This window comes from Sinocyclocheilus rhinocerous, unplaced genomic scaffold (genome assembly GCF_001515625.1).
Source record: "Sinocyclocheilus rhinocerous isolate Xijiao unplaced genomic scaffold, SAMN03320098_v1.1 scaffold241, whole genome shotgun sequence".
Taxonomy (NCBI): Eukaryota; Metazoa; Chordata; class Actinopteri; order Cypriniformes; family Cyprinidae; genus Sinocyclocheilus; species Sinocyclocheilus rhinocerous.
Window position 1 is genome coordinate 2,224,554 of NW_015659312.1, and position 25,123 is coordinate 2,249,676.

General features: G+C 36.4%; 2 protein-coding genes across 9 annotated transcripts; both read left to right on the plus strand.

Moving 5' to 3' along the window:
- The first annotated feature begins 838 nt into the window (after window positions 1–838).
- On the plus strand, window positions 839–11,709 carry LOC107723579 (cytoplasmic dynein 1 intermediate chain 1-like). 8 transcript variants are annotated; one of them, XM_016532278.1, is made up of 18 exons: window positions 839–866; window positions 2,490–2,614; window positions 2,710–2,824; window positions 4,193–4,334; window positions 5,019–5,024; window positions 5,291–5,350; window positions 5,986–6,101; window positions 6,214–6,297; window positions 6,384–6,546; window positions 6,789–6,888; window positions 7,710–7,835; window positions 8,255–8,401; window positions 8,679–8,792; window positions 8,887–9,020; window positions 9,173–9,317; window positions 9,408–9,548; window positions 10,774–10,899; window positions 11,081–11,709. In XM_016532278.1, exons 2-18 carry the CDS (start codon window positions 2,507–2,509, stop codon window positions 11,192–11,194), a joined length of 1,941 nt encoding a protein of 646 aa, XP_016387764.1. In that variant the 5' UTR covers window positions 839–866; window positions 2,490–2,506; the 3' UTR covers window positions 11,195–11,709. The 8 variants fall into 8 exon arrangements, with proteins under 8 accessions (XP_016387764.1, XP_016387763.1, XP_016387765.1 ...); XM_016532277.1 differs by having other exon boundaries at window positions 845–989; XM_016532279.1 differs by lacking the exon at window positions 839–866 and adding an exon at window positions 1,593–1,645.
- A 2,134-nt stretch (window positions 11,710–13,843) lies between these two features.
- On the plus strand, window positions 13,844–24,575 carry LOC107723386 (zinc finger protein ZFAT-like). Its single transcript, XM_016531969.1, has 18 exons — window positions 13,844–14,006; window positions 14,984–15,145; window positions 15,389–15,649; window positions 15,733–15,909; window positions 15,990–16,143; window positions 16,709–18,027; window positions 18,327–18,559; window positions 18,642–18,726; window positions 18,800–18,949; window positions 19,044–19,217; window positions 20,230–20,318; window positions 20,406–20,544; window positions 20,668–20,792; window positions 22,050–22,170; window positions 22,248–22,396; window positions 23,532–23,736; window positions 24,226–24,251; window positions 24,360–24,575. Exons 1-18 carry the CDS (start codon window positions 13,988–13,990, stop codon window positions 24,573–24,575), a joined length of 3,804 nt encoding a protein of 1,267 aa, XP_016387455.1. The 5' UTR covers window positions 13,844–13,987.
- Window positions 24,576–25,123: the final 548 nt, after the last annotated feature.

Consider the following 25,123-nt stretch of genomic DNA (forward strand, 5'->3'; position numbering starts at 1 on the left):
TAAATTTAGGACTGACACGCCCATTATTTTTAAGATTTTCTCCTAAATCGGCGAGTTATTAACTACTTTTAGCCTTAAGATGTTTCGTAAATACGGGCCCTGATGAATTTGCCGTTTGAACGAATGAACGACTCAATGACTCACTCATTAAATGCTCACTACTGGCACCTACTGGCGTTTTAATTTCGTTGAAAAGTATAATTTCCACCATCATTTCTTGTTTGTATATTCAAAAATATTTAAAAGAATCTCATAATATTATTTAATGCAGTTGTATTTTTTAGTGTAAATGATTTAATTTGATAACGTATAGATAATCACATTATTATAATAAAATGTATAGCTCAAATGTAAGAATTTGAAAGGAAAGTATTAATGAAATTAGTGGGAAAATGCCCTCTATAAAGGTAAAAAAAAAAAAAAAAGCCCTTGGATAAAATATAAAAAACACACAGATTTATATGTCACAGCTGAGAAAACTGATGAGAATATTGCTTCAGAATAAATCATATTTGCAAAAAACAACAACAACACACACACACACACACACATATACATACAATTTATACAATAGAGCCCCCCCACATAACAAATCCCAATTTAACCCTTGTAGATATATATATATATTATATACGCTATTTTACTGAACCCAACTAGACTGCATTTTTGGGCATCATAAACGTATTTTATATATCTATGACCATAAACACATTCAAATGTTCTCTATTTAGCCATCTCATTAAGGTTTAAAACATTCATCATCTTTCTGACGACGAAACACTTGCCGGTAGTTGCTGGGAGGTGTTGATGACGTATCGGTATTGAGCACTTCCGGCTTTGGGTGCTGATGAGACTGAAGTGAATTGGTGATGCTTTGTGTTTTTATTTAGCTGTTGATGCTCATGTGTAGATTTATAGCCTCTTATTTCAGCATTTACGTGAAAGAGCGCAGCAGACTTTGTCCTGGTTGGGTCGAAATAAAGAAGACGGTATCGTTCAATTAATGCATTATAGCATATAGCTCACAACAGGCTTTGTTGCGGACTGCATTGATGCTTTCATTCATTGAAATGCAACGACTGCCTTTTGTAAATGAACAGGATTGTGTTTTTAGTTTACCTGCCTATGTGTTTTCTGTTTTTCTCTCTTGTCGGTAGTGCATTTATAGACCACAATCACTTAATTTCTCATTGCAGAATATAAGGATAGTGTGCAATGTATTTGAATGTAATCATCCCTTATGTCACAGCTGAGAAAACTGATGAGAATATTGCTTCAGAATAAATCATATTTGCAAAAAACAACAACAACACACACACACACACACACATATACATACAATTTATACAATAGAGCCCCCCCACATAACAAATCCCAATTTAACCCTTGTAGATATATATATATATTATATACGCTATTTTACTGAACCCAACTAGACTGCATTTTTGGGCATCATAAACGTATTTTATATATCTATGACCATAAACACATTCAAATGTTCTCTATTTAGCCATCTCATTAAGGTTTAAAACATTCATCATCTTTCTGACGACGAAACACTTGCCGGTAGTTGCTGGGAGGTGTTGATGACGTATCGGTATTGAGCACTTCCGGCTTTGGGTGCTGATGAGACTGAAGTGAATTGGTGATGCTTTGTGTTTTTATTTAGCTGTTGATGCTCATGTGTAGATTTATAGCCTCTTATTTCAGCATTTACGTGAAAGAGCGCAGCAGACTTTGTCCTGGTTGGGTCGAAATAAAGAAGACGGTATCGTTCAATTAATGCATTATAGCATATAGCTCACAACAGGCTTTGTTGCGGACTGCATTGATGCTTTCATTCATTGAAATGCAACGACTGCCTTTTGTAAATGAACAGGATTGTGTTTTTAGTTTACCTGCCTATGTGTTTTCTGTTTTTCTCTCTTGTCGGTAGTGCATTTATAGACCACAATCACTTAATTTCTCATTGCAGAATATAAGGATAGTGTGCAATGTATTTGAATGTAATCATCCCTTTTTTAATTTTCTACGTGCAGGAGGTTTACCACACAGATTTAAAAACTGGTTTAAATTACATTATGTATTTTAGTTTGTATTCATTTGCTTATTTGTTAATATATTGCAGATGTATCGTTGCATATAGTGTGCTTTGAAATAAATCTTAAATTTCTCAGTGTATATGTTATTCATTGTTCATTCAGACAGTATTTCGGCTTGCACTGTTTCTGTGTCTATTAGATTAATGGGCCTCCACACAGGCTGATCTTTTCAGTAAACGTCAAAATGAAGCTGAATGTATAACTTCAGCCAAATGCATAATGTAGACACATAACAGACCTTTACAAAATGACAGACCTTTCTCTGGATGGCCCCTAATGTTTCTCTTTGTCAAAAGTTTGTGTAGCACAGTTAATGAATGTTGAAACATGACAAAATTCATGCACGAGTACTAAAATTAAAACTAAAACTGTTCATACTGTGCATAGATTGAGCGACACAGAAGATGGCTGATAGAAGTGACCTGAAAGCTGAGCTTGAGCGCAAAAAGCAGCGCTTAGCCCAGATTCGAGAGGAGAAGAAAAGAAGGGAGGAAGAGAGAAAGAAAAAAGAGGTAGGTGCTGTTTTTGTTGGATATAATAGACATTTATCATTTTATCACCTGCAACTATTTGTTCTGTGACACTTAATGATTGACCTGTGATGCAGTCTGAGATGCTTCAGAGGGCCGAGAATGTGTCAGAAGACTCGGACCTGGACAGAAGGAGAAGAGAGACAGAGGCTCTCCTGCAGAGCATTGGAATTTCACCAGAACCACCTTTAGGTATGCGATACAGAACATACAGCTGTCTGTGCATGTACATAATGTGTGAGATACATCGTTATGAATGTGCATGCCACCAGCTTGAATGAAATGATAAAAGGGACCATCAAACGTTTTAATAATGCAAAAGAAAAAAAAGTTACATCTCACTCAGCAGTCTTTAGTGCTATATCAGGGCTTCCCTATAACCTTGTGAAAAAGAAGTATACAGTAGTTTTAAAATTGTTATTGCAAACAATGTAAAGTTTTTGGACACTAAATTGCATGTTAATTGTAATTAAACATAGTATAGTTTAAATTTAGAATGAATGCAAATAGCTGAACTTTAGCTAAGTGGAGTGCTTTTTGAACCACTTTAGTAGGACTTTAGTACTTTTTAATATGTAATTTCATAATTCTAGTGTCTTTAATATATGTTTAATGTTTACTGCTGAATGCACTGACAAGCTTTTATAGTAATCTAAAATCTACTTCATGCAGTCATTTCTTTTGAAACTTGAATGTCATGTATTTGCAATGGTGAACTTGCAATTTAGTACATTTAAAATATATTAACTTGAAATATAATATTGAATAACACACTACAGTTAAAATTATAATCAAGTACTTTACATGTGCTTTGGTACATTAGTCAACACATCAAAATAAGTGTACTTTAAGCATAATAAGTGCACCTTTTAAGTGTGTTAAGAAACAGTTAACAGGCATTTTTTAAAATATTATATTATCTGCAAGTGCAGGTTTTTAAAATGTACTTTTATTTAAAGTACACTTTAAGTGCACATTCAAATAAGTAAGCTCTTCTTTTTCACAAGAGTATGGTTCATGTTAGACTGATTTTTTGCTGTTATATATATAAAGGGCATGCGCTTCGGCCTATATTTGAGTCCTACATTTTTTTGGATCTTCTTTGCGGGAATGTCTTGTGACCTCTCTCAAATTTTTGCTAGATGTTAATCCGATCAGATTTTAGGTTATTTCAGATGTATTTTTTGGGTCATGGATTCATCCCCAAAACAATTACTACTCTTTTTACTAAATGAATATCTCGTCAATAAGAAGTAACAGTAACATACAGTTTATTGAGCTCCTGTCATTTACACTGTGGCTGTACTTGAAGCAGACTTGACTCAAACTCAGTTAGCTTTATAAGGGGGTATTTAATGTAAAATTGTCATAATATCATAATTAGATAAGATGAGACGATTAAATGACCATATCAAAATTCTAACATTATAGAGAGAAGTGAAATTCGCTTGACAATCTCTCCTGTTGTTTTTCCTTTTGGATTTTTTTCTCTTTGATTTGACCATTTCAATCCATCCTGTTCATTTTGATTTGCCTGTGTCTGCCACTGCTGGCCATCAGTGCAGCCACTGCAGCTTTTAACATGGGATACCTGTTATTTTCATTATTTAGTCCCAACCCCTATGTCTCCCTCTTCGCAATCAGTGAGCCCACCCAGTGAAACTGGAAGTCAGGAGTCCATAGATGGAGGGACAGTGGGAAGGTATGAAATCGGCATGTGTGATTGTTGTTTGTACACTGTATGTATAATCTTTAATCCATTTTGAAATATTTTTAGATTCCGTGATATATGAATGTATATGGGAGGAGTGTTTTAATGCAGGAGTTTTCAAACTGAATTCTACAAACACTCTAAACAAGTTTTTTTTTAAACAAAAAATTATTTTGTGAACTTCTCTTCAGATTTATACATCTAACAATATTCTAATAATGAGTAGAAAAAATACACCAATTCTAGGTTATATTTTAATTTATTTTTAATAAAATTAATTTTTATTTGTATTGTATTTTATTAAATTAATACGTTTTTTTTTTCTTCACACAACATAAATGGCTCTTTATATAGTATATTTAGCTGCTTTCATATTTTAAGAAGGGGTCTTTGGCATTAAAAACTCCTGTTTTAAAGGATGTGAGCTTTGAAACTGATAGCAGTTTAATTTATATTATGCATTATGTAGGGGAATTAAATATTTTATGAGAAAATTATTGGAAGGATAATATGATTTCTTTTAGGGAAGTTTTGCATTATTTCTTAAGTCAAAACTGACACGATTAATGCAAGTTTTAAGCTATTTTTTATTTTTTTATTTTTTATTTCTGTAATCCCTTTAAGACTAAGTCTAATGTTTTTCCTTTTTCCTACGTCTTTTGTTGGGTACATCAGATACCGGTAAGGAGAACTGTTAATGTTATCATTGTTAGGTCTTGGCATTTGTTGATGCATCACCCATCAGTGGATGTGGTTCTGTTGTAGCTGGTTTAGAGTATGGTTCCACTGTCCATATGTGATTTCATCTAAGAGGCAGTGTGTTACCTCATACAACCATGCATGAAAGAGGGTTATGCACTGCTGATGAAGCTGCGGGACCTAATCATGCATGCTCTTAGTCTTATCCCTCCTAACCATCAGATTATGTATTTTTCTGACCTCTCTAGGACATTACAGTGGGACACCGACCCCTCAGCTCTTCAGCTTCTTGCAGATTCTGTTCATGGGTGAGACTGCCACCTCAAATTTCATTCACATTATTAAAGGGGTCATATGATGAGATTTCAATTTTTCCTTTCTCTTTGGAGTGTTACAAGCTCTTGGTGCATAAAGAAGATCTGTAAAGTTGCAAAGACTAAAGTCTCAAATCCAAAGAGATATTCTTTATAAAAGTTAAGAGTCAGCCACGCTTACCTAAAACGGCTCGTTCTAACACGCCCCCACATAACTACAAAATAATGTTCTTTTTAGCAACATCATATGACCCCTTTAAAGATGATACACAAAACATTGAGTCTCAACAGAGAAATGTAGAATAAAACCAAAAACGAAAATTCTGCCATTTACTCACCCTCAAGTTATCCCAAACCTGTTAGAGTTTCTTTCTTCTGCTGAACATAAAAGATATTTTTGAAGAATGAAGGTAACCAAACAGTTTTTGGTCCCCATTGACTTCCATAGATTTTTTTTCATTGAGGTCACTGAGGACCAGAAACTGTTTGGTTGCCCACATTCTTCAAAATATATTCTCTTATGTTCAGCAGAAGAAAGAAACTCACAACTTCAGGGTAAGTCAATGATGACAGGTCCCAGGCAAAACACACAAACAAACCATTAAAATAGTTTGGGCTTGGTTTCTTAGGTGCAGGATGCAAAAGCTTGGTGCATCAAAAATTGTTCAGATTGATTTTATGCCAAAAGAACTGGTGACATACTCTAAAGAAACACAGACTCCTGTCGCATCTCATCAGCCTGAAGGTAAAGAGCTGTTTTTATTTCTGTTTAATAATTAAGATATCCATACATATAAAACTGAATATGGTGGCTTTACCCACAAAACAAATGCCTCACTGCTCACTATTTTCCACAGAGGAGGATGAGGAGCTGTCAGTGACCAAATCTGAGCCCGTGCCACTGCAGCTGGAGGAGGAGAACTCTCAGGAGGCCGAAGAAGGCAAGAAGAATCACAGTAAAAAAAAAAAAAAATTGCTACATTTGTATTGTAAGTGTAACAGAGCTGTATGAATATGTGTGTCTTAGTTCATCCTAGAGAACTGACCAATGAGGAGAAAGAGCAGACTACTCATTCAGAGGATTTCCTGTTTTTCTTCGACCGAAGTATCCGTGTAATGGAGCGTGTGCTGGCTGAGGATACAGACATTTTCTTTGACTACAGTGGGCGAGATATGGAGGACAAAGAAGGGTCAGCAGAGGCTTATGTAACAGTCAAACACACAGATCCCCACATGATTACAAATAAGTTATTCATTAGATGGTACTAGACAGGTTTGTTTAACCAAATGTAGGATGATGGTGGTTTAATGGTTTGAAGTCAGGTTTAATGAGGTGACCCAGAAACTGAAGAGTTGCACTGACTCCTCGGAAACTTACTGTAAGTTGCTTTGAATGATTGTACCAGAATGCAAATGTTTGTTTTGTTATCAGGGACATGCAAGCCGGATCAAACTTGTCTTTTAATCGACATTTCTATGATGAGCATTGGTCCAAACATCGAGTCGTCACTTCCCTGGATTGGTCACCACAGGTACTATATTAGTAAATTGCATTAATATAAGCAGTGCTGGTTAGTAACTGATTACATGTAATCTGGATTATGTAATCAGACTCCAAAAATAAGTCATTGTAATTCTATTACATTTTAAAGTGCTCGCTTTTTATGGATTACATATTACTCACACAATGACAGGTAATTATTTATAATTTATTGATTCACTCTAATTCTTTTTTTTCTCCTTTAAATTTTTTATTCTAAAATTCTTTACCGCTTATACACATTTAGAAAGTCTTCCAATTTTGTGGAATTATTTATTCATTTTAATTTGACATTTTTATGATTTCATAATAATTATTACATTTTCACAGACTCACAAACCCCCTGCAGTTCTTTCACATCCCCCAGTTTGGGAAACCCTGATGTAATGTTTAATGCACTTCATGATGATAGAAAAGAATGGAACATATTTTCTTTCTCCCAGTTTTTTATATCAATATGGTACGTAGTAATTCCATTCAGTGTGAAAAAGTGTTAGATAAAAAGTCATCAAACAATGAGTCAGAATACATTGCCTAATATGTGTAATGTAATCTGTAATCCAACATGTAATCTAATATGTGTACTGTAATTACACATATTACTAACCACAATTTTCACCATGTACAGTAATTTGTAATCAGTAACAGACTACAATTTGTAAGTAATCTAGCCAGCACTGAATATAAGCATGCTTAATGCAAATGTGATAATCACAAATGAAACAACCCACAGAACCAGAGTGACTTTAGTGCATAGAGCATTCTGATATTGACTTGTAGCACATTGTATTCAGTCACATGTTCTTTTTGCAGTATCCTGAATTACTAGTGGCCTCGTACAACACTAATGAGGATGCACCTCATGAGCCAGATGGAGTTCTGATGGTCTGGAATATGAAGTTTAAGAAGATGACCCCCGAGTACATATTCCACTGTCAGGTATGAATTCCCATAGCTCACAATTGAGTAACTAGTCTGAATGCCTGAATGTTGTTCCTTTTAGCAGCATTTCAATATACTGCAATAACATTTTTCATTATATATTGAGCATGTGTGTGAGTAATCAACTTTTACTGAAAAAGCCTGAATCTAAATTGAATTTCTGTTATTAAAATTCACAAACAGTGCGTCACTAATGCACATGTCATTCTGTGTTTTTGCACTGATGTCACTTCTAAATGAACTCTCATTGTTCAGTTCATTGGCTGTATGCTCCCTTTGTGCAAATCAACCTTGATGGAGGGCGAGCTGACGTCATCTTTGCCAAAACACTAACCGTAGCAAAGGAAGTGTAAAACTGGCAAAAGTAATTACTGGTACATTCGACCAATAATGCATTTTGTGGTTTTCCCTTATAGTCCTCAGTGATGTCAGTTGGCTTTGCTCAGTTTCATCCCAACCTAGTGATCGGAGGCACTTACTCAGGACAGATAGCACTGTGGGACAATCGAAGTCACAGGAGGACCCCAGTGCAACGGACGCCATTGTCTGCAACTGCACACACTGTAAGACTGTCAGTTATAGATCAAATGTTTTAAAATATAATGCAGCGTGTTGGTGGTTTAATGGTTAAAAATCTGAGCTGAAAACACCAACGTTGCCAGGTCATTGAAGTGACCCAGAAACTGAAGAGTCGCATTCAACCTCAAGTTATTCCTGAGAGACTTTGCAAAACAAATCTGATGAATCTGATTAAAGACTCCCTTATTTGTCTTGGAAAAATATCCTTATCATGGTCTCCCTTAAAAGAATATAGATGACAAAACTGTCATTTTTTTGCAGCATCCTGTATACTGTGTGAATGTGGTCGGAACACAAAATGCTAACAACTTGATCACAGTATCCACAGATGGCAAGATGTGCTCCTGGAGTCTGGACATGCTCTCACAGCCTCAGGTGTCCAGATAACACATTTAGACAGATCAAATTATTGTCATTTGAGATTTGACTGATATTAAACAATACATTATATGTCTGTCGTTACTCACAGGAGAGTATGGAGCTGATCTATAACAAGTCAAAACCGGTGGCCGTCACTTGTATGGCCTTCCCTGCAAGTGATGTGAATAACTATGTGGTAGGAAGTGAGGAGGGCACCGTTTACACAGCATCCCGCCATGGAAGGTCATGGTTCCTGCAACAGAACATATCAATGACAGAATTTTCATATTTGGGTCAACTATTCTTTTAGTAATATCTGTGAATATTAAATATTAAACACTTTATGAAAAACAACTTTACTATTACCCTGAACTTGCTTAACTTGTCCCATGCAGTAAGGCTGGTATTGGTGAAATGTTTGACGGCCATCAGGGGCCTGTGACTGGAATCAGCTGCCATAACGCTGTGGGTCCAGTTGACTTCTCCCATCTCTTTACCACTTCCTCATTTGACTGGACAGTCAAACTGTGGTCAACCAAAGTAAGAGTTGTTTTGGAACTTGTGTGTTGCTTGATATGTATTTTGATCATTTAGCATTAAATGAATATAACTATTCCATCTCTCTGACAGCATAACAAGCCCCTATATTCCTTTGAAGACAATGCAGACTATGTTTATGATGTCATGTGGTCTCCAGCGCATCCAGCGCTCTTTGCTACAGTGGATGGCAATGGTCGTCTGGACCTCTGGAATCTCAACAACTACACAGAGGTCAGGGGCACCGCAGCTCATTACATTCTTTACTCAGTCATCTGTCTTCTGCGTTATATAAGAAGAACATTCATTTCATACTTGAATTAATATTAGGATAAGAGGACCCCCTACCTGGGGCAAGAAACCCCTGGATTAAATTGATCCCAGATGTCATCTGATTTTTGCAGAATTTGTTATCTGATATTATTTGTGAAGATATCATTAATGTAAAATATTAAATGAAATCATCTATGCACACTATGTACGTTCTAAGGTTTGAGGTTACCTTTTTAAAAGACGTCTTATGCTCAGCAAGGCTATTTAATTGATCAAAAATGCAGTAAAAACAGTAATGCTATGAAATATAATTCTAATAAAAAAAAAAAGTTTTACATTTTTATGTAATTTATTCCTGCAATGGTAAAGCTGAATTATCAACCATTATTCCAGTGTAATATATATACTGTATATATATATACTGACTTTTAAACAGTATTGTAAATGCAATGTGATTCGATACAATTGATAATCTAATCGAATTATGACAAATCAAATAACGGAATTTCAGTCAGAGTGATACGTTTGAATTACACTATATAATTCTATGCATTATACACAGGCCATTTTGTAATTAAAAGGATGTCATAATAGCAATAAACTATGAATTCAGATTAAATGATCCATTCAAAAGATGTTTGAATTGTACATCTAATTCATGGAATGACTAAACAATAACTCCATGAATTACGATAATGATTTAATTAAATAATAAAACACCAACAAAACATGTCACAAAAAATTGTTACCGTACAAATTTAAATTAATTACTATTTCCACAAATCCTCTGTTATCAAATTACACTAAAACTTGTAATATCCAACATGAAATTAATTCATAGATCACTATTATCCAATAAAAAAATTATTAACTTAAAACTGTTCAGCTGGAATGAATCTAATACATTTTTATGTTCACATGACAAGTCAAAATTAGCTAAATGAGCATAACCACATAACCACTGAATAAATGTGCTGAGATGCGATTTAGTGACATCTATAGTCATTGAAAAAAAAATAAGGTAGTGTGTGAGAAAGGCATCTTACCCCATCTTATTTGCATGCAAATTGTCTTTACTTGATATTTGTTTGCTTGATCTAAATTAGATTGCAGCTAAATTGTGTTGTCACACAATGTTATTACATTTATATTTTCCCTCCCAAAACAAGTTTCTTGTGTGTACCAGGTGCCGTCAGCAAGTGTGACAGTGGAGGGAGGGTGTGCCCTGAACCGGGTCAGATGGGCATCAGGGGGCAGAGAGGTGGCCGTGGGTGATTCAGAGGGTTGTGTTTGGATCTATGATGTGGGAGAGGTAATAACACCTACATTATGAGTACATGAACACGTGTATCATTCTCTAATATTCGGATGAATTATAAATATTTGCAATCATAGTCAAATACTCAGACAGATGAAACACTGCAAATTTCAAGTCACTAATTGTGTTCTACCGTTAAGATGTGATGCAGAAGTTGGTTGTATCTCTATTTTAGCAGTTGGCCGTGCCACATACAGACGACTGGAGCAAATTTGCCCGTACACTCATGGAGATTCGTGCAAACCGAGGAGATGGAGAGGAAGAAGGTGCTTTGGAGCTGCCTGCCTGAGCTACACACAGACACATTTACATTCAGTGAGATACACATAAAGATACGCTGAAACAGATGCTTGATATAAAGTGAGTGAATCACACATACACGCTGCTGTGATCACAGGTCTTTTTTCTTTTGCCTACAAAAGTCTATTTATAGCATGGGTGTTAATTAGCAATAACTCTTCTTCCAATGCTAATAGTTATTTCCAGAACACACACAGGTGAATGTGTTTGATCTAACGTATATCTAGGGCTTGCAGTGACTACTGTATATAGGAGTGAGCCAGTGTTATCACACTGTATCAAAATAGCTGTGCCGGAATAATAATGTCAACCTATTTTACGTATGTTAAAGTACAAGGTCATACTGAGATACATGGAGAATATGTATTGACCATTATGTAAAAATGTATTACAGCAAAACTTATGAATGTGACTTTATTTTTCCTTTTTTACCTTTTATGCTGTATGTGTGAATAATGTAATACCAATTGCAGCATAAAACATCTGTAAAGTGTGAACTTACAATAAAGGTCATTGTGTCTCAAATCGTGTTTTAATCTTCATTTAAGCAGTTATTTGTCCAAATTGTGGGGTGATGGGTGATAAAAAAGTTTGAATATCAATGTCATATTACTCCATGATGTTTTCGTGCGATTAAACCTTTTATCTTTAATCACAATGACAAGATTCCTTATTATCCAGGGTTTTTTTCCCCTCCATCATCAGCAACTTTCATGGACGCACACGGCCGCACGTAGAAGGCGGGATCCTGTTACCATGACAATTACGTCAATATTAGTGTCGGGTAACTAAAGGTCAAACTAAAGACAAGCCAGAGACGGAAGGAAACAGGCTCGGAATGGCGGATACTAAAGGGGATTTTTTTTTGCAGCAAAAGCCGGAGGAAATCACAGTAATAAACTGTGGTTTAATCGCGTTATCGCTTGAACGGCGGTGCTTTGTCTAAATTGAACAGGATACCCATATGTTATGAGGTACTGGTGCGGCGGGAAGGACAGTCCATGCTAGTTTTGTCTGTAAATTGGAGCAAAGCTGTAGAGCATAGCTACCGTTAGTTAGCCGTGCTGTGTTGTTCCGTTTAGAAGCAGAAAGACTTTTGCTAACTCTCAGTGCTGTATTAGACACAAACCAAGCGCATGGGTGGCTCTAGGTCGCTTTTGTGAGGGTAAAATGCAGTGTAGCTATGGCTTGACTGCTTGCTTCCTCTTCACCCAACTTGGTAGCTGGTAGCAACACAGGCTTACTTGGTGCAAGTTCTTCTCATGATTACAACTCTTTTCGTGCGGTAGATTGTGCTCGAGACGGTCTCAAAATTGACCGATTTTCTTGTTCCCAAGCAGAGAAACAAGGTTGACCCAATGTCAGTCTACAAATACGAGTGTTTTTATTATTGTTGTTGTTTTGTTTCGCTCAAACTCGGGTCGCGTACGGCTGTTATTTATGGTGATGCTCATATGTAGCGACCGCACTTCTAGTCGTTGTTTAAAATTAATAACTTATGTCTAAGATGAAAATTTCACCTAAATCGACGCACACATATTTGCGATTGTTTGCATTAAATGTCTGTGATTAGACCGTGACACTGTTCAAGTCTGCAAGGTCTTCATCCTCGTCGCGGTCCCTTTGTCATTGACTTGAAGGAGAGAGGACCTTTAACTTTCAACTCGGCTTTTGCTGTATTTTCCCTACTCGTGTGGACTGTAGGGGGCAGCAAACTCCCCTCAAACATTTCCCTGGGATTTGTTGGCTTCATATAAGAATTCAGTTCAATTATATTTATTTTGTTTAGCTTGTCTGTTTACATGCTGGTTGTTCATGCCTGTAAACATCCCCGACTGGAAGCTGTGCTATACGTAAAACAAGCTTTCAGTTGGATGTTTGCTGCCATCGTCCAGTTCTTTCGTCTTGATATGTGTGCGTTTAATTAAACAGTACTGTGTCCTAAATGTTGTAAAACAACGTAATTATAACTTAATAACAATGATGTGTACATGTTAACACGTTTGCACGTGTGCCATCTGGATCTATTGAAATGTATAGTTTTCTGTGGTGAACTTGCTAATATTCCAGTGTAGTCGTTGTAAACATCCTACACTCAGCTGTAATCTGCAAACGAGGCTGGGGGGAGGGTGTTTGCTGTTACTGACTGGAGCTTCTCTGTCATGTACACTTTACTTGACTGTGGGGAAAAAACATGAATGCTGAAAGGAGAAAAAGGTTGAGGCAGAATAAGTCAAATTTTTACGTTGTTAATCTGCATTTATTCTCTGTTTTTACTTCGTTGTGAATATCATTTACCCAAATAAACCAGTTTTAATTTTATTAATGTTTATTGTTATTAATTATTATTGATTTGACTGATGCTCTTGTGTCGAGTTGCTATACTAACTCATAATGGCATTCAGTGGCCTTTACACGTTGGCTTATAAGTGGCCTCTCTCACTTTGATAAGGGTTTAAACATTGTTCACTTTAAAAGAAAATGTCTGAATGTCGCATTACTTACTGATTACAAGAACACAGCGAGTTTAACCTTTAAGATCATCGGGCAATTTGAAATGAACTCCAGGCCGCAGGTGGCGCGCGCTTCTACACAAAAGTTTTTTTGTTTTTTTTTTGCTCGAAGACGAAGATCCATCCGCCATATTTGTTATCGCAGATTCGACAGAAACCTCTGCAGAAGTAATTTAAGTATAATGGATGCATTTAAACTGCGCTCTGGTAATACAAACACGGGTTAAATCGTTTTCGAGGCGTTTTTACCTATTCCTAATTTAAAAAGAATGGATCCAGTGCAAGCAGGTAAGCAAAAACATGATTTTGAGGGTAACTGCGCTCCGAGGAAACGGCTAGCTCCGACGATTCGATAAGAGGCAAATAAATTAGGTAAAACTAGTGGCTTGCACCAGCAAAAGTAACCTTTGCCAGAGGATGCTTTTTACAGAAATTCAGTTTTATGTCCGCTGTTTACAGTTCTTTGTTGAAATAATACCCTTTCCAACTCTTTGAGCATAAACGTCATCTTATTTAATGAAAACTAGTTCCAGTGCTTAAGAGAAAAACACGAAACTGGTCTCGAGTTTACAAAAATGAGATGGCAGGGAATATTATTGGTTTCCTTTTGGGGGAAAAAACGGGGCTTTAACAATATATTAAACGTTATATAACAATCAGAAAAATCAGTCTTGGTATGCAGTTTTGTAACGGGTTTATCAAATGTATTGTTGCATGACATTTATTGCATCTTGTTAAAGATCCCTATCCCAGACAAATTAACAATATTCTAATAACCTGAAACTAAACTACAACTACTAATCATAATCATAATATCAATGTTAATAAATATATCCCTGATTTGAACGTGTATAAAATGAACATATTTTAGACATTCTCATTTTGAAAGAAGGGCTTTCTGGTGCTTGTGAATAATTACTTCAGGGAATTCTGTTTTTTTTCCCGGTTTTTTTAAACTCATAATTTTAAACAAAATGATCTAGATTTGAGGTTTATGATGAAGACAAATAATAAATGGAATTAAATATGATTAGATATTACATATCATTAGAGCCTTATATAATTTACCTATAACAACCTGAGTAGTAGTATGTATGCTACTTTTTCAAGGATACATGTTAAATCCTCCTACTTGGGGAACTAAAAGCCACATTTTGTTTGTACCAGAGACTTTGTAATTCAATTGTAAAATCACATGGGCACATTTCTGATACTGTTTTACAAATAATAAACCAAATAAAGACTTGCTGTTTTTATATTCACAGACGGTTCATCAGTCTTCATGTGCAAAATATGCAACTTGTTCTCTCCCAGTAAACCATTGCTGCTGTCTCATGTTACTGAGACTCACTCCAATGAAGGAGGGGATTCTGACACTTTTATTATAGCACTTAAGCCTTTAACAACTCAGGAGCCACAGAGTTCAGGTAAGTGGCTTTGAACCCAGAAATCAACCTGTATTGGGCATTATTAAGATCCAAACACTGAAAATAAGGTAATTAGAGACAGGCAATTGCAATGTCGAGATGATTTAAGCTTAAACATCCAATTTAAGCTGATTTAAGCTTAAATTTCATAATTTGATGAAAGCTGTATTATCTTATCTTATGTTAAAAGAAGGTTATTTTAAAAACATTGGAAAAGAAGAGTGTCTTTCGTTTATCTTGCAGAAGTTGTTGTGAAAAGAAAGCGTGGAAGACCAAAAGGCTCTACTAAGAAAGTCCAACCAGAAACGGTCCAGAAAATAACACCCAATCAGCAGGAGAAAGAGTCCACTACAATACAACCGGTGGCAGTAGCCGAAGAGCCAAGTGAGGATGGCAGTGATCTGGAGTGCAAGAAATGCAATCGCGTATTCAGCAACAGGCGACAAATCTCCAAACACATTTGCTTTGTAGGACTGAAAGAGGCTGCTGATGAAGAAGAGTATGGTACAAATTCATGCCGGCTAATGTTGTAGATCTTTCTACTTTCTGAACTGCCACACGTTTCACCTGTCAACTTTATTGCCCAGGTAATAATACTGATGCAAATACAATCAGTGATGGAGAAGAGGAGAAAGAGAGGACACCAAAGAAAGCTCGAGCGATGCGGACAGATAAGCTGTCCAGTGCAAAGGACCCTGAATCAGCAAGCGGCAACAAAAACCCTATTATTAGTGTGGTCCTTACCAGTCACGAGGCCATGCCTGGTGAGATGTATATGTGATGTCAGGTGCTCTAATAGTTGAGGGAAACATTTCAACTAACTGTAAGTTGTGCTTTATTGCAGGTGCCTCTAAGATAGTTCCTATTGAAGCAGCTCCAGCTGAACCATCCACCCAGACGGTTGCAGATGCAGGTTCCCAGGAAGCAGCAATGAAAAGGGGATACCAGGAATATGCCATTCAGCAAGCTGCTTATGAAGCACCCCTCAAATCAAACAGGTGGCTATTTCATGGTTTTTCACATTTAAAATCTTAACTTTAGATTTACAAATCTAGTAAAATTGTTGAAGCACCAAAGGACAGAATATTAAAATAGTATTCTGTCATTGTATTACTTTAGAAGCAATTACACTTCAGAGGGGGAAAAAAATAAAAATTAAATGGAAGCAATTTGGAAATATCAGGGAATTTTAAAATTGTGATTCCCAGACCAAGAGAAGTTAACCAAATCTTTCCTATAGTATATATAGATTTTTCTATAGTAAATATTGATTAGAAATGACTTATTTTATTTATATTAATTAATTTATTTAATCTACTGCTAACATTTTTTTTAATCACTAACCAAAATAGTTATGCAAATAGTTAATGAAAGTAGGAATGAAAGTAATGAAAATGAAAAAATCATTGTAATGAAAGTAATGAAAAAATTATGGAAATTCATTTGGTTAAAATATGTGGGACCCTGACTAAAGCATTTTTGACATAAAAGTTGTTGCATTTGTATTGATCTTGTGAAATTATTTGGTATATTGATATTAACAAATCATATCTCTCGACGCAGGTTAGGGCAGACGCAGCTTAAAATCTTCACATGTGAATACTGCAATAAAGTCTTCAAGTTCAAACATTCACTGCAGGCTCACTTAAGAATCCACACCAATGAGAAACCATTCAAGTGCCCGCAGTGTGACTACGCCAGCGCTATAAAGGCCAATCTTAGTGTTCATATACGGAAACACACCGGCGAGAAATTCAGCTGTGAGCTGTGCTCATTTAATTGCCTCAGTAAAGGACACCTCAAAGTGCATGTGGAGCGAGTGCACAAAAAGATCAAGCAGCACTGCCGATTCTGCAAGAAGAAATACTCTGACGTGAAGAACCTTCTTAAACACATCCGCGAGACTCACGACATGAACGACAAGAAAGTACAGGACTCCTACAATGAGTACAGCCTCCAGACCAGGGAGGGCAAGAGACAGCTTCTGTACAACTGTCAAATATGTGACCGCAAGTTCAAGAACGAGCTTGAGCGCGACCGTCACATGATGGTTCATGGCAACAAGAGACCCTTCGGCTGCGAGCTATGCGATCACGGCTCAACCAAATTCCAAGCCTTGCAAGCCCACATCCGAAAGCATCCCTTCATCTACGTGTGTGCCATTTGCCAGGAAAAATTTGTCAGCTCTGTGCGACTTAAGTCGCATCTCGGAGAGTTCCACCCTGAAACGGATGAACCCTCTGCTTTTGCAGACTCCATCAATTCCAGCTTTTGCTTGCTCAAACCAGGTGATGACATTCAGAAGGACATGTTGAATCAGGATGAGCTTAAGATCACAGAAGAGCTGTCGCAGCTCAACGCCCAGGAGCTGTTAACCACAGAAATGACTTGCATGGCTCAAGAGGACCTTCAAACTCAATGCTCTGATAGTTTAGTGGTGGAGTCAGACCTTCTTGTACAGAACTCACAGGATGGAAATCCTGTTTCAGACAGTATAAATAAGACAGACACGTCTGCTGAAGCACAAACACAAGAGATGGTCTGTGAAGATGTAATAAATTCCCAAAGACTTCAAGATGATCCACTTAAAATGGAGTGCTGTATGACAGAAGATCAGAATCCTGCTCAAGAAACTGCACCTCTGACACCTGAAAAAGCACAAACGCACTCAGAGCAGCTAGCATCAAAGGATACATTTCCTCAAACCGAGGAAGAGGCGATTGTGCCACAAATTAACGCCGATGAGGACTTACTCGGTTCAGAGCAAGAAGAAATATCTTCTTTCAAGCAGATTGTAGAGCAGATGCAAAAACGACAGCTTAACATGGAAGTTTTTGAACGGATCCGGAAAGTATATGGAGACCTTGAATGTGAATACTGCGGTATGAATATCTAATACAGGGGTGCCCAGTCCTGTTCCTAGAGATCCTACTATCTTGCAAAGTTTAGTTCTGATCAAACCCTGATCAAACGACTGAACCAGCTAATTAAGATCTTCAGGAACCTGTTGCTAATTACAGACGGGTGTGTTGTGCAGGGTTGTAAATGAACTCCGCAGGTAGGTAGATCTCCAGGACCAGGATTGGGCATCCCTGATCTATTATCTATGAATATCCCGCTTTTGTAAATAACATCTCCAACCTTAGTCTCCCTATAACTCTTTGTAATGTTCCCTCAACAGGTAAGCTTTTCTGGTATCAGGTGCACTACAATACGCATGTGCGAACGCACACGAAAGAGCACCTCCATTACTGTTCTCAGTGCAATTATTCCTCCATCACTAAAAACTGCCTGAAGCGGCATGTCATCCAGAGACATTCTGACATCCTGCTGAAGTGTCCCTCTGAAGGATGCCAGTACTGTACACCTGACAAATACAAACTTCAGGCTCATCTCAAAACCCATTCGGACATAGTGAGTGTTGGGAGTCTGCTTATTCTTGAGATATTTGGTGAAATTGCTTCTTCGTCAGATCTTGTTTCTTTCTCGTCTTTAGGTCAAAAAAAGTTTTATATGTCCAGTATGTCAAGAGTCTGTTCCCGAGGACAAAGTTAGAGCTCATATCAAAAGCAACCATCCGGGTAAGAACAAATAAACCACTGTGAAATGTCCCACAAGAGCCCTTAAAGTAATGAATGTGCTGTTGCTGTATAGATGTGTCGCTGAACTACATCTCGGAAACGTTGGGAATACGTGTACATGTGAAAGGAGTGATCGGGAAACGAGCTTCCAAATGCCCGTACTGTGATTGTTTCTTCACAAGGAATGGGGCAGATCTTCAGCAGCACATATGGGCTCATGAAGGCGAGTTTTATGTCTTTTTCTTACCGTGTTGTCAAACGTATGCACTTAAATGAACTGCTTTAGTGTACTGATTTTGTTCTGTTCATGTCTCCAGGACTGAAACCGTACAAATGTTCACAATGTGATTATGCCTCAAGAAGTAAAAGCAACCTCAAAGCTCACATGAATAGACACAGTACTGAGAAAACACATCTTTGTGACCTCTGTGGAAAAAAGTTCAAGTCTAAATGCACTCTGAAAAGTCATAAGCTCATGCACACAGCAGACGGTGAGTCTCTTGCTTTGTATTTAAGACTGCATGATGTGTTATTGGGACTCGTGTACCTAAAACAACAAGGGTTCCGAAAGTGCTCTATTGCCAAGTACGTTTACACACAAAAGGAATTTGTTTTGGCGACAGGAGCTTCCAGTGCAGAAGAAAGTACAGACATGTGTATGTGCAGACATACTTAGGAATTACACAGTTAGATGAAATATAACAAAATTAAATAATGCAATATAATACAGAAGTAGAAATATAGAGAAAAAATTAATTTATTCCTGTAATGGCAAATCTGAGACTCCAGTCTTCAGTGTCACATGATCCTTCTGAAATCATATGCTAATATGCTGATTTTATATTGTTATCAGTGTTATATTGTTACCACAGTTGTGGTGCTTAATATTTTTGTAGAAACTATGATACATTTTTCAGGATAATTTGATGAATAGAAAGTTAAAAAGAACAGCATTTATTTGAAATCTTTTCTTACATGGATGTTTTTTGATCACATCCTTGCTGAATAAAAGTGTTAATTTCTTTTTTTTTAAAAGTGATCCTAAACATTTGAACGTGTGTGTGTGTATATAAATTATTTTTATGTTTTCCTGCACCACAGTTGCATTTTGGAAATATATTTATTATAAAAATGTATACAAATAAATGTGACTTTTTTTTCTCTCTCTTATAGTCTAGTTTCAGTAGAAAATATGTATGTAATTTAATACAAAGTAAACATTTTCCATATAGTAATAATTTCTATATAGTAATAATTCATATATTTTTTTACCATTTTAAAAACGTGCATTGGTGCATTGAGCACAATGACAACCGGAAACTGTATTAAAGTAAATATGAATTTTTGAGTCAATTTTGTCTTCATGACTTTAATGTTGCTTAAAATTTTAGTTAAATTTACTTTAATTAAATTGTACTTAAACATCAGTGGTTTTGATTATTTCTGTGATTATTTTCTTAATACACAGCCAATCAAAAATGTAAATTTTTTTATATGTTGTAGGAAAACAGTTCAGATGTACTGAGTGTGACTTCACTGCTGCACTGAGACCGCATCTCCTTCGTCACATGGAGCAACATGCTTCTTTCAAAGTAACACAACAAAAGACTTCTATTTTAGTTTTGTGTTGTCATGTGTCCTAAAACCACCACCAAAGCACAATGTTTTGCCTTTCACAGCCTTTCCGTTGTGCACACTGCCACTACTCGTGCAACATTTCAGGTTCTCTGAAAAGACACTATAACAAAAAACATCCCAACGTTCAGTATATCAATGCTGGATCAGGAGTGTCCACTTCCGAAACTGTGACAGAGCAAGGCAAGTCCTTCCTCACCAGAATGAAACCAGCCTTAACTGCCTAACATATACATTGTTTATTATTAGACATACAGAGTTGCCTCAAACAGCATCAGTAATTGAAAAGTGTGTGTGTGTTATCAGGTGGAGTCAAATGTCCTGTTTGCAATTACGTTTATGGCACTAAATGGGAAATGAACAGACACCTAAAGAGCAAACATGGTCTCAAAGTGGTGGAGACTGACAGTCTTGGTCTGAATCAGTGGGAGGTGAGTAATATTATAAAAGTCAAGTCATGTTTATTTATAAAATGCATAAACAACAATAGAAGTTGACCCAAAGTGCTGTACATTAATATTTAATAATAAATAATATATTGACAGTAAACATAATTCACCCAAAAATGAAAAATCTGTCATCATTTACTACCTTCATGTCATTCCAAACCCATAAGACTTTAGTTAAATTAAGATATTTTTAGAAAAACCTGCAAGGTTTTTGTCTCCCCCTTGAAAGTCCAGGAAACAAAAACTTAAAACATCCAAAAATGTCATACATTAAATTCAGTCTGTTCATAATTTTAAAGGGGTCCTATTATGCTCTTTTACAAAGTCTTGATTTTGTTTTGGGGGTGTACTAGAACATGCTCTCATACTAGGTTGTTCGAAAAACACGTTATTTTTCACATATTTTACATTATTACAACACCTCTCTCCCCAGTCTGGCATGAACGGCTCGAATAGTTCCTGTCTTAAATGAAGGCCTGCCTTCTGAAATACGAAATGTGCTGTGATTGGTTAGCTGGGCCAGTGTGTGCTGTGATTGGCACCACTCGGCGCCTGGTCAGGAAATGACATGCCCCTTACCATAGCCGCCTGCAAACTTCAGTGTAAATATTGCATCAATATCAAATCAATTTGAGCGCTTCAATAAAATCTCCTTTTGAACTAAACTTTGAGCTTTGTAACTTTGCAGATCTTTTTTATGCGCAAACAGCAACATTACAGACCAACTAAAGTTGAAAAAGTGAAAAAGCATAATAGGACCCCTTTAAAAGATTATATCTCTGCACGAGACTTGGATTAAACTGCTTGATTCATATGGATTCATTTTATGATGTCTTTGACCTTTTTGGATCTTCTAAGTTTTGGTTACCTGGACTTCAATGAAGGGGCAGAAACCTCTCAGGTTTCATTAAAAATATCTTAAGTTGTGTTTCAAAAATGAACCAAAGTCTTATGGGTTTGGAACGGCATGAGGGTGAGTAAACAATGACAGAATTTTCATTTTTTTGCATGAATAATAATAGCATATAATAATCAATAATAAAATATTTAAAAGTTTAGCAAAAAAAGGCAATTACTCCAGCCTTTTCTTTTCTTGGACTCTGACATTCATAATATATTTTCTTCCTGATAAAGCAGTGCATGATTGTTAAATGGCCTTAATTCATGTTCACTGTATTCTTAACATTAGAATTAAATGCTACTAGACTTGCTTATGATCTTATTGGTGTGTTCTTTCAGGTAGTGGAGTCAGTGGAGGAGCCGGCCATGCAGTACCTTCATATAGCTGAGACTGAGGATCCACAAGGAACAGAGACTGCTGTATCAGCTCTGCAGGACCTGCGCTTCAACACACAAAATGGTCAGAAACAATTGCTTAAATTCTGGAGTTGTTGGATTTCTGTAAAGTTGATATTTAAACTCATCGTTTGTGTTCAGGTGTTGTGTCTGCGGCAGCGGGAGACAGACTAGACCCGGCATCTGTCAACATCCTGCAGCAGATCATTGAACTGGGCTCAGAGAATCATGATGCCGCTGTGGCTTCTGTGGTTGCCATGGCTCCCGGTACAGTTACTGTTGTAGAGCAGGTACGGTTAATATGCATGTTTGTGTACCGACAGACCTCTTTGCTTCTGGAGAGCTGCCCAAACTTATCTCCTGTCATTTTATTGAGTTCACAATATATCATCTCCACTCTCTCCAATGATTATTGCTTATGAATTGTCAGGTTTATTGTCTTGCTATATTTGGTATCACTTTTATGGACATTTTAGTAACTACTTATAATCAAATGATAGATGTGTGTGTTATATTAACAGTGTCTATATATGAATTTAAGGGGGTCATAACATATACAGTTCAAAAGTTTTATTTTTATGAAGTTAATACTTTTATTCAGCAAGAATGGATTAAGCTGATCAAAAATGACAGTAAAGACATTTATTATGTTACAAAAGATTTCTATTTCAATTAAATGCTGTTCTTTTAAACTTTCCATTCATCAATGTATCCTGGAAAAAAATTCATGGTTTTCATTAAAATAATAATAAGGAATGTTTCTGGAGCACCAAATCAGCATATTAGAATGATTTCTGAAGAGGCATGTGGCACTGAAGACTGGAGTAATGCCTGCTGAAAATTCAGCTTTGTCATCACAAGAATAAATTACATTTAAAAATATTTCACAATGTTTACCTGTACTTTTGATTAAATAAATGCAGCCTTGATAAGCATAAGAGACTTCTTTCAAAAACATTTTAAAAAGCTTACCGACCCCAAACTTTTGAACATTTTTTCCCCCTGAGGTTTACTTATAATGTTAACAAAAAATTAAACCGTATTATTTAGTTCAACAATCATTTAGTTTTCTCTTTGACCCTTAGAATTAAACTGTCTAATATTGGGTCCAATATATATTTGCTGAAATATGCCACATAAACCGTTCCAGTAAGACTGAAATGTTCAGAGACCATGTTAAAAATAAACTTCAGCTGTTTAATTAATCAGCCAGTTTGAATCATTGATATGTGAGACGTGTTTATGTATTTATCTGACGTCAGGCATTTGTGAGTCATTTTTTCATTTTCAGTAAATGTGCTTTTTGGATCTCTGAAAGTTACAGCATGTCTTCAAGCTCTAGAACATTAAGCTTTTCTCATTCTCAAGGATGAAGGAACTCCTTGAATCCTTTAATAATAAGAATGTTCTGTCCCATCATCCTAGGTGGAGCAGGAGGAGCCGCAGGCCAATCATGCCATGATGATCCAGGATGCACTGCAGCAGGCCACAGTGGGCCTGGGAGAAGAGCACCATCTAGTGGTGTCTTCGGATGAAATGGAGGGCATCAAAACTGTTACAGTGTATACGCAGGAAGACGCATCCCAGTTCATAGTCTATGTTCAGGAGGCTGTGCAAACTGAGGAGAGAGGCATGTGGCACTGAAGACTGGAGTAATGCCTGCTGAAAATTCAGCTTTGTCATCACAAGAATGAATTACATTTAAAAATATTTCACAATGTTTACCTGTACTTTTGATTAAATAAATGCAGCCTTGATAAGCATGAGACTTCTTTCAAAAACATTTTAAAAAGCTTACCGACCCCAAACTTTTGAACATTTTTTTCCCCCTGAGGTTTACTTATAATGTTAACAAAAAATTCAACCGTCATTATTTAGTTCAACAATCATTTAGTTTTCTCTTTGACCCTTAGAATTAAACTGTCTAATATTGGGTCCAATATATATTTGCTGAAATATGCCACATAAACCGTTCAAGTAAGACTGAAATGTTCAGAGACCATGTTAAAAATAAACTTCAGCTGTTTAATTAATCAGCCAGTTTGAATCATTGATATGTGAGACGTGTTTATGTATTTATCTGACGTCAGGCATTTGTGAGTCATTTTTTCATTTTCAGTAAATGTGCTTTTTGGATCTCTGAAAGTTACAGCATGTCTTCAAGCTCTAGAACATTAAGCTTTTCTCATTCTCAAGGATGAAGGAACTCCTTGAATCCTTTAATAATAAGAATGTTCTGTCCCATCATCCTAGGTGGAGCAGGAGGAGCCGCAGGCCAATCATGCCATGATGATCCAGGATGCACTGCAGCAGGCCACAGTGGGCCTGGGAGAAGAGCACCATCTAGTGGTGTCTTCGGATGAAATGGAGGGCATCAAAACTGTTACAGTGTATACGCAGGAAGACGCATCCCAGTTCATAGTCTATGTTCAGGAGGCTGTGCAAACTGAGGAGACCAGCACAGTATAGATCATAGTAAGACAATACATATGGGGTTTTAAAACTACTAGCTAGCTAGTTCAAATGTGTTCAAGTGTTTTCTTCTAGTTTTTCTTTTGCTGTAGTTACTCCAGTCAGGTCTTGAATGGACTATTGCAGCCATACATATAGATTATAGGGACCTATCTTGCACAATTGTAAATAATCTGAAATGAACAGTAGCAGTGAATAGTCAGCCTCATACTACAAAAAAAAAAGATATTTTTCCTTTGCAAAAATCTTGAGACCTAATCACAGTAAAGCCAGCTGCACATTAACTAAGAATCTATTTTAGAAATGTGATTTGTTTTTATTATTATTTAGAATATTTTTCTTGTACCATCATTGTAAGTATGTATGCAACAGTTACTGTGTGACTCTGGCCTTCTCCACACTTTTTATATAAATATCCCATACAGTGTATGGCTATCATAATAGTAAACGGAGTTATTTAATGGGTGGTGTTGTGTATTATTGAGATACTTCATTAATTAATTTAATAACATCTCATAATTTCATTTTTCATATTCATAATTTTA